Below are 10,368 nucleotides of genomic sequence, written 5' to 3' on the forward strand. Positions count from 1 at the left end.
TTCAAAGTCTGCTCTTCAAGCAATCGAAAACTCTCTTGGAAGATCGACAGCAAGAACCTCATACTCCCAATTATAAATGACCTAATTGCTGCACAGAGTAAAGGGTCTCGAATTTCCTTTGTATGGATACCTTCATTCATAAATATAACCCATCATAATGAGACAGACATTGCAGTCAAATAAGCGTGTAACAAGGCTTAAGTTGAATTAGATCTAGGTATCCCCATCTCTGCTGTCAAAATTGTATTGGTCCAAATACTCAGATCTGATAGGAAAGAAATTACTGACTCCCAACGACCTGAAAGTACTAGTATAAAAAGCTATGATTTATTCAGATCTGAAACCTATATCTATGGGCAGCACAAAACGTCCACTAGACTGTGCGACACAGTGGTTGCAAGGATCAGGTTGGGTTACCTTTACCTGTGGCAGGTGGCTGCAGGTGACGGGTCTCCCAATCCTGAGCACTCCAGTTGCAAACTCTGTGAGTAGGAACTACGGCATGATCTCCCGCACTACATCACTGAATGCCCAGTTATTAGACCTTTCAGACCAGTTGGCATGAGGTACCTGGAGCTTTACAATTACTTTATTCACTCTCGTATTTTTGAAGATATCCTCACAGTGCACCCAAAATTTGCCAGTGCAGGATACTAAATATATGGCCCTGTATGACTAACCATCCTGCGAGATGGGGACTTTTGTTACCACTGCTACCTTATTCAATCTTGTGTTGATGATATCCTCAAAATGCTTCCGGAGTCTGCCAGTGCAGACCGCTTATCACATGCCTCTGTATGACTAACCATCCTGTGTGATGGGGAATTTATAGCATCACGTAGTTAGCTTTTTTGACACACTGTACTCCACTTCATATAGTCTAGGGTAGCTGCACTATTGCAGATGTACCTAATGTATTAATAAAAAAAATTGATCAGGTTGGGTTACCGTTACCTGTGGCAGGTGGCTACAGGTGACGGATCTCCCAATCCTGAGCACTCCAGGTGCAAATTCTGTGAGCAAGAACTGGGGCATGAGCTTGTACACTACATCACCGAATGCCCAGTTATCAGATCATTCAGACCAGTTGGCATGAGGTACCTGAAGCTTTGCAATTACTTTATTCACACTCGTGTTCTTGAAGATATCCCCATATTGCACCCAAAATTTGCCAGTGCAGGCTACTAAACATATGGCCCTGTATGACTAACCATCCTGCGAGATGAGGACTTTTAGTACCACTGCTGCCTTATTCACTCTTGTGTTCATGATATTTTCAAAATGCTCCCAGAGTTTGCCAGTGCAGATTACTGTTCACATGCTTTTGCATGACTAAACATCCTGTGTGATGAGGATATTAGCCAACGTAGCTAACTTTTTGACACACTGTACTCCCCTTCATATAGTCTAGGGTAGCTACACAAATGCAGATGTACCTAAATGTGTTAATAAAACAAAATGATTGAAGATGAGAATCTTTAAGTACTAGAGAGAATCATGCAAGTCAACATGACCTTTTGCCTTAGAGTCATGAGAGATCCTTCATCTCCTGCATTGCTCAGAGACAAATTATTCAGTGCTGTTAACACCCTATTGACTTGTGCCGACATACCGACTCACTCCTTTTACGATAAATGGCTGAGAAAAAATGCCTATAATCTCATTAAGCTCATCATTCCTTTAAAGTGCATCTACCTGTCCCTGATATTCCTCTTTATCTGTACCTCACCATTCAAGTATCATACACACCTGTCACCAAGAAAGATAATGAGAATCTTGTTCTTCTCAAAGCTGTCACACTTGAAACAATTGCCTCCTCCATCGAAAATTTAAGATCTCACGAGCACTGTGTCTACACCGACGGCTCAGTCCAATCTTCTACTGGACGGACTGCAGCAGCATGTAGGTTTTGTAGAAATAATATTTGCACACAGATTGTCAGTGTCAGGTTAAACAACTGGCTGACTTCCACACAAGCAGAACTAGCAGCATTACACCTAGCTACCAGTACATTAAAAAACATTGGAGGAGGAATAATATTTTGTGATTCAAAGTCTGCTCTTCAAGTAATCGAAAACTTCTCTTGGAAGATCAACAGCAAGAACCTCATACTACCAGTTATAAATGACCTAATTCCTGCACAGATTAAAAGGTTTCAAATCTCCTTTGTATGTATACTATCACATATAAATATAACCCATCATAATGAGACAGACATTGCAGCCAAATTAGCGTGTAACAAGATGAAGTTGAATTAGATCTAGGTATCCCCATCTCTGCTGTCAAAACTATATTGTTCCAAACACTCAGGTCTGATAGGAGAGAAATTACTAACTCCCATCGACCTGAAATCACCCGTAAAAAAACTATGATTTGTTCAGATCTGAACCCTATATTTATGGGCAGCACAAAACGTCCACCTGACTGTGCGACACAGTGGTTGCCAGGATCAGGTTGGGTAACCGTTACCTGTGGCAGGTGGCTACAGGTGACGGATCTCCCAATCTTGTGCTAATCAACTTATAACATGCCTCTATATGGCAAACCATCCTGTGTGATGGGGATTTTAGCATCACGTAGCTAGTTTTGTGACACTTTTTTTTTTATTAACATATTAGGTACATCTGCATTAGTGCAGCTACCCTAGACTATATGAAGTGGAGTACAGTGTGTAAAAAAAGCTAACTAGGTGATGCTAAGAAATCCCCATCACACAGGATGGTTAGTCATACAGAGGCATGTGACAAGCGGTCTGCACTGGCAGACTCCGGATGCTTTTTGAGGATATCATTAACACAAGATTGAATAAGGTAGCAGTGGTAATACAAGTCCCCATCTCGCAGGATGGCTAGTCATACAGAGCCATGTGTTTAATAGCCTGCACTGGCAAATTTTGGGTATACTGTGAGGATATCTTCAAGAATTCGAGAGTGAATAAAGTAATTGCAAAGCTCCAGGTACCTCATGCCAACTGGTCTGAAAGGTCTAATAACTGGGCATTCAGTGATGTAGTGCGGGAGATCGTGCCGTAGTTCCTGCTCACAGAGTTTGCAACTGGAGTGCTCAGGATTGGGAGACCCGTCATCTGCAGCCACCTGCCACAGGTAACGGTAACCCAACCTGATCCTTGCAACCACTGTGTCGCACAGTCTAGTGGACGTTTTGTGCTGTACATAGATGTAGGTTTCAGATCTGAACAAATCATAGCTTTTTATACTAGTACTTTCAGGTCGTTGGGAGTCAGTAAGTTCTTTCCTATCAGATCTGAATGTTTGGACCAATACAGTTTTGACAGCAGAGATGGGGATACCTAGATCTAATTCAACTTCAAACTTGTTACACGCTAATTTGGCTGCAATGTCTGTCTCATTATGATGGGTTATATTTATGTGTGAAGGTATCCATACAAAGGAGATTCGAGACCCTTTACTCTGTGCATCAGTTAGGTCATTTATAATTGGGAGTATGAGGTTCTTGCTGTCGATCTTCCAAGAGAAGTTTTCGATTGCTTGAAGAGCAGACTTTGAATCGCAGAATATTATTCCTCCTCCAATGTTTTTGTAATGTACTGGTTGCTAAGTGTAATGCTGCTAGTTCTGCTTGTGTGGAGGTCAGCCAGTTGTTTAACCTGACACTGACAGTCTTTGTGCAAATATTATTTCTATAAAACCTACATCTCGCTGCAGTCCGTCCAGTAGAAGATTGGACTGAGCCGTCGGTGTAGACACAGTGCTCGTGAGATCTTAGACTCTCGATGGAGGAGGCAATTGTTTCAAGAGTGACAGCTTTGAGAAGAGCAAGATTCTCATTATCTTTCTTGGTGACAGGTGTGTATGATACTTAAATGGTGGGGTACAGATAAAGAGGAATATCAGAGACAGGTAGATTGCACTTAAAAGGAATGTTTTGTGACACACGCTGTACTCCCCTTCATATAGTCTAGGGTAGCTGCACATATGCACATGTAACTAAATGTGTTAATAAAAATATTAAAAAAATACTTTATTCATTCTCGTGTTCTAAATGATAAGTTTACTCGTGTTCTAAATAATACGTTCACTCGTGTTCTAAATGATATATGTTCACACGTGTTCTAGATGATATGTTCACTTGTGTTCTAGATGATATGTTCACTCGTGTTTTCTAGTTGATATGTTAATTCGTGTTCTAGATGATATGTTCATTTGTGTTCAAGATTATATATGCTCACTCGTTTTCTAATTGATATGTTCACTCGTGTTCTAGAATATAAATGTTCACTCGTGTTCTAGGTAATATATTCACTCGTATTGTCTAGTTGATATGTTAATTCGTGTTCAAGATTATATATGTTCACTCGTTTTCTAATTTATATGTTCATTCGTGTTCTAGATTATATATGTTCACTCGTGTTCTAGATGACATGTTCACTCGTGTTCTAGATCAGCGGTCGTCAACCTTTCAGACCTCACGGACCACTAAATTCATAATTTTAAATCCCGCGGACCATTAAAGTTTCCTACCTAATCCGAGTGGTTTGATTGCAAATGTCTTTCGAGTCTGGAAGGTTTCAAGGCATCATTGGACAAACTCTCACAACACACAAGACAAGGCGGCCGTGGATGATGCAGCTCAGTACCAGGTTCTTGAATAAATCCAAGTTTCAGGTAGTTTTGATTCATATTTTCGTGATATTTGGGTTATTTTCTTCTCTCCGCCTGCAATATATATTTTGACATATACCTGGCGCCACAATCTACGACTGGAGGCATATACACAGGGGCCTGGGATAAGAGGTGAGGAGTGGGAGCATCATAGAGAATATAGGCCAAGCAGAAGAGGCGGACTCCATACAATGTTATCCAACCACTTGGTCAGGACGGTAGAGCAACGATCTCGCTTTATGCAGGTCGGCGTTCAATCCCCCCGATCGTCCAAGTGGTTGGGCACCAATCCCTTCCTCCCGTCCCATCCCAAATCCTTATCCTGATCCCTTCCAAGTGCTATGTAATCATATTGGCTTGGTGCTTTCTCCTCAAAGTTCCCATACCTTTCATACAATGTTTATGTACTGATGTGACTTACCACACATAGGTAAGGCGGGGCCCAAGAGCTGCAGTCTTTAGGGTACAGTTAGGTGAGAACGGCAGTAAGAGAACTTTCGTTAGCTGTGTTTAAGTCTTGGTATGTGACTTGTTGACTCACCGTGTGACTCACTGTGTGACTCACCGTGTGACTCACTGTGTGACTCACTGTGTGACTCACTGTGTGACTCACCGTGACTCACTGTGTGACTCACCGTGACTCACTGTGTGACTCACTGTGTGACTCACTGTGTGACTCACCGTGACTCACTGTGTGACTCACTGTGCCTCACTGTGTGACTCACCGTGTGACTCACCGTGTGACTCACCCGACACCAAAGCCTGCACAGTCTCTGGACCTCACAACAAGGCCGAGGATAATTAGGAGAGCGCATTAATCCGGGTGTAATAAGCATAAGCCTCGTTACATAATTACACATCTTATGCGAGCCTGGTTTATGCGGCGGCGCTCTGTGGCAGCGCTCTGGGTCGGCCCAAGTCACCCACCTGACACTGTTTAGATTTTGTGTTTATGTTCTCTGAATATAGATGGCGTGGAGCATCACTCAGTCTCCCAGGTTACTGCTGGGTCTGGAGAGTTACTAAATGGATTTAGTAAATCCATTTAGTGGACCTTTCATTGTATGAAAGGTATGGGAACTTTGAGGAGAAAGCACCAAGCCAATATGATTACATAGCACTTGGAAGGGATCAGGATAAGGATTTGGGATGGGACGGGAGGAAGGGATTGGTGCCCAACCACTTGGACGATATATATATATATATATATATATATATATATATATATATATATATATATATATATATATATATATATATATATTTACATATTTTTTCCATTGTAATGCCGAGCTGTGTGACAAGATCACTGTTCTCGCTCTCTAAAGTCTTGTGTTGAATGGCGGAGGCGGGTGTGACAGCGGGCGGAGGCAGGTGTGACAGCGGGCGGAGGCAGGTGTGACAGCGGGCGGAGGCAGGTGTCACAGCGGGCGGAGGCGGGTGTCACAGCGGGCGGAGGTGGGTGTCACAGCGGGCGGAGGCAGGTGTCAGAGCGGGCGGAGGCAGGTGTCAGAGCGGGCGGAGGCAGGTGTCACAGCGGGCGGAGGCAGGTGTCACAGCGGGCGGAGGCAGGTGTGACAGCGGGCGGAGGCGGGTGTCACAGCGGGCGGAGGCGGGTGTGACAGCGGGCGGAGGCGGGTGTGACAGCGGGCGGAGGCGGGTGTCACAGCGGGCGGAGGCGGGTGTCACAGCGGGCGGAGGCGGGTGTGACAGCGGGCGGAGGCGGGTGTCACAGCGGGCGGAGGCGGGTGTCACAGCGGGCGGAGGCGGGTGTCACAGCGGGCTGAGGCTGGTGTCACAGCGGGCGGAGGCGGGTGTCACAGCGGGCGGAGGCGGGTGTCACAGCGGGCGGAGGCAGTTGTCACAGCGGGCGGAGGCGAGTGTCACAGCGGGCGGAGGCGGGTGTCACAGCGGGCGGAGGCGGGTGTCACAGCGGGCGGAGGCAGGTGTCACAGCGGGCGGAGGCAGGTGTCACAGCGGGCGGAGGCAGGTGTCACAGCGGGCGGAGGCAGGTGTCACAGCGGGCGGAGGCAGGTGTCACAGCGGGCGGAGGCGGGTGTCACAGCGGGCGGAGGCGGGTGTCACAGCAGGCGGAGGCAGTTGTCACAGCGGGCGGAGGCGGGTGTCACAGCGGGCGGAGGCGGGTGTCACAGCGGGCGGAGGCAGGTGTCACAGCGGGCGGAGGCGGGTGTCACAGCGGGCGGAGGCAGGTGTCACAGCGGGCGGAGGCAGTTGTCACGGCGGGTGTCACAGCGGGCGGAGGCGGGTGTCACAGCGGGCGGAGGCAGGTGTCACAGCGGGCGGAGGCAGGTGTCACAGCGGGCGGAGGCAGGTGTCACAGCGGGCGGAGGCAGGTGTCACAGCGGGCGGAGGCGGGTGTCACAGCGGGCGGAGGCGGGTGTCACAGCGGGCGGAGGCGGGTGTCACAGCGGGCGGAGGCAGGTGTCACAGCGGGCGGAGGCAGGTGTCACAGCGGGCGGAGGCAGGTGTCACAGCGGGCGGAGGCGGGTGTCACAGCGGGCTGAGGCGGGTGTCACAGCGGGCGGAGGCGGGTGTCACAGCGGGCGGAGGCGGGTGTCACAGCGGGCGGAGGCGGGTGTCACAGCGGGCGGAGGCGGGTGTCACAGCGGGCGGAGGCGGGTGTCACAGCGGGCGGAGGCGGGTGTCACAGCGGGCGGAGGCAGTTGTCATGGCGGGTGTCACAGCGGGCTGAGGCAGGTGTCACAGCGGGCGGAGGCGGGTGTCACAGCGGGCGGAGGCGGGTGTCACAGCGGGCGAAGGCAGGTGTCACAGCGGGCGGAGGCAAGTGTCACAGCGGGCGGAGGCAGTTGTCACGGCGGGTGTCACAGCGGGCGGAGGCGGGTGTCACAGCGGGCGGAGGCGGGTGTCACAGCGGGCGAAGTCAGGTGTCACAGCGGGCGGAGGCAAGTGTCACAGCGGGCGGAGGCAGTTGTCACGGCGGGTGTCACAGCGGGCGGAGGCGGGTGTCACAGCGGGCGGAGGCAGGTGTCACAGCGGGCGGAGGCGGGTGTCACAGCGGGCGGAGGCAGGTGTCACAGCGGGCGGAGGCAGGTGTCACAGCGGGCGGAGGCAGGTGTCACAGCGGGCGGAGGCAGGTGTCACAGCGGGCGGAGGCAGGTGTCACAGCGGGCGGAGGCAGGTGTCACAGCGGGCGGAGGCGGGTGTCACAGCGGGCGGAGGCAGTTGTCATGGCGGGTGTCACAGCGGGCTGAGGCAGGTGTCACAGCGGGCGGAGGCGGGTGTCACAGCGGGCGAAGGCAGGTGTCACAGCGGGCGGAGGCAAGTGTCACAGCGGGCGGAGGCAGTTGTCACGGCGGGTGTCACAGCGGGCGGAGGCGGGTGTCACAGCGGGCGGAGGCGGGTGTCACAGCGGGCGAAGGCAGGTGTCACAGCGGGCGGAGGCAAGTGTCACAGCGGGCGGAGGCAGTTGTCACGGCGGGTGTCACAGCGGGCGGAGGCGGGTGTCACAGCGGGCGGAGGCAGGTGTCACAGCGGGCGGAGGCGGGTGTCACAGCGGGCGGAGGCAGGTGTCACAGCGGGCGGAGGCAGGTGTCACAGCGGGCGGAGGCAGGTGTCAGAGCGGGCGGAGGCAGGTGTCACAGCGGGCGGAGGCAGGTGTCACAGCGGGCGGAGGCAGGTGTCACAGCGGGCGGAGGCAGGTGTCACAGCGGGCGGAGGCAGGTGTCACAGCGGGCGGAGGCAGGTGTCACAGCGGGCGGAGGCGGGTGTCACAGCAGGCGGAGGCAGTTGTCACAGCGGGCGGAGGCGGGTGTCACAGCGGGCGGAGGCGGGTGTCACAGCGGGCGGAGGCAGGTGTCACAGCGGGCGGAGGCGGGTGTCACAGCGGGCGGAGGCAGGTGTCACAGCGGGCGGAGGCAGTTGTCACGGCGGGTGTCACAGCGGGCGGAGGCGGGTGTCACAGCGGGCGGAGGCAGGTGTCACAGCGGGCGGAGGCAGGTGTCACAGCGGGCGGAGGCAGGTGTCACAGCGGGCGGAGGCAGGTGTCACAGCGGGCGGAGGCGGGTGTCACAGCGGGCGGAGGCGGGTGTCACAGCGGGCGGAGGCGGGTGTCACAGCGGGCGGAGGCAGGTGTCACAGCGGGCGGAGGCAGGTGTCACAGCGGGCGGAGGCAGGTGTCACAGCGGGCGGAGGCGGGTGTCACAGCGGGCTGAGGCGGGTGTCACAGCGGGCGGAGGCGGGTGTCACAGCGGGCGGAGGCGGGTGTCACAGCGGGCGGAGGCGGGTGTCACAGCGGGCGGAGGCGGGTGTCACAGCGGGCGGAGGCGGGTGTCACAGCGGGCGGAGGCGGGTGTCACAGCGGGCGGAGGCAGTTGTCATGGCGGGTGTCACAGCGGGCTGAGGCAGGTGTCACAGCGGGCGGAGGCGGGTGTCACAGCGGGCGGAGGCGGGTGTCACAGCGGGCGAAGGCAGGTGTCACAGCGGGCGGAGGCAAGTGTCACAGCGGGCGGAGGCAGTTGTCACGGCGGGTGTCACAGCGGGCGGAGGCGGGTGTCACAGCGGGCGGAGGCGGGTGTCACAGCGGGCGAAGTCAGGTGTCACAGCGGGCGGAGGCAAGTGTCACAGCGGGCGGAGGCAGTTGTCACGGCGGGTGTCACAGCGGGCGGAGGCGGGTGTCACAGCGGGCGGAGGCAGGTGTCACAGCGGGCGGAGGCGGGTGTCACAGCGGGCGGAGGCAGGTGTCACAGCGGGCGGAGGCAGGTGTCACAGCGGGCGGAGGCAGGTGTCACAGCGGGCGGAGGCAGGTGTCACAGCGGGCGGAGGCAGGTGTCACAGCGGGCGGAGGCAGGTGTCACAGCGGGCGGAGGCGGGTGTCACAGCGGGCGGAGGCAGTTGTCATGGCGGGTGTCACAGCGGGCTGAGGCAGGTGTCACAGCGGGCGGAGGCGGGTGTCACAGCGGGCGAAGGCAGGTGTCACAGCGGGCGGAGGCAAGTGTCACAGCGGGCGGAGGCAGTTGTCACGGCGGGTGTCACAGCGGGCGGAGGCGGGTGTCACAGCGGGCGGAGGCGGGTGTCACAGCGGGCGAAGGCAGGTGTCACAGCGGGCGGAGGCAAGTGTCACAGCGGGCGGAGGCAGTTGTCACGGCGGGTGTCACAGCGGGCGGAGGCGGGTGTCACAGCGGGCGGAGGCAGGTGTCACAGCGGGCGGAGGCGGGTGTCACAGCGGGCGGAGGCAGGTGTCACAGCGGGCGGAGGCAGGTGTCACAGCGGGCGGAGGCAGGTGTCAGAGCGGGCGGAGGCAGGTGTCACAGCGGGCGGAGGCAGGTGTCACAGCGGGCGGAGGCAGGTGTCACAGCGGGCGGAGGCAGGTGTCACAGCGGGCGGAGGCAGGTGTCACAGCGGGCGGAGGCAGGTGTCACAGCGGGCGGAGGCGGGTGTCACAGCGGGCGGAGGCGGGTGTGACAGCGGGCGGAGGCAGGTGTGACAGCGGGCGGAGGCGGGTGTCACAGCGGGCGGAGGCGGGTGTGACAGCGGAGGCTGCTGTTAAACACGTCGCCACCGCCTCCACCAGGCACAGGGACGAGGCGCACTTGAGTGGTGGGAAAATTTAGGGGTACGAAGCTATAATTTAATCGAGAATGTTATAAAATCCTGGAGAGCAACATGCAAGGCTTGTGATGTGGGTGGCCCAGGCGGGTGGGAAGGGTTGGATGGGTTGGCGGGGGAGGACGGGGATGTGGGAGAG

The 10,368-nt window shown here is 54.8% G+C and overlaps 1 protein-coding gene across 1 annotated transcript in view; it reads left to right on the plus strand.

The window, feature by feature from the left end:
• LOC123760429 (hornerin-like) overlaps positions 1–10,085 on the plus strand; it is a 51,061-nt gene extending 40,976 nt beyond the window's left edge. The window contains exons 2-3 of the mRNA XM_069338183.1: positions 6,005–6,259; positions 6,357–10,085. Coding sequence (XP_069194284.1) covers positions 6,005–6,259; positions 6,357–10,085 — 3,984 coding nt within the window. The remainder of the gene's footprint in view (positions 1–6,004; positions 6,260–6,356) is intronic.
• The last annotated feature ends 283 nt before the right edge of the window (positions 10,086–10,368 follow it).

The sequence above is a fragment of the Procambarus clarkii genome, chromosome 39 (assembly GCF_040958095.1).
Source record: "Procambarus clarkii isolate CNS0578487 chromosome 39, FALCON_Pclarkii_2.0, whole genome shotgun sequence".
In the NCBI taxonomy this organism is placed as follows: Eukaryota; Metazoa; Arthropoda; class Malacostraca; order Decapoda; family Cambaridae; genus Procambarus; species Procambarus clarkii.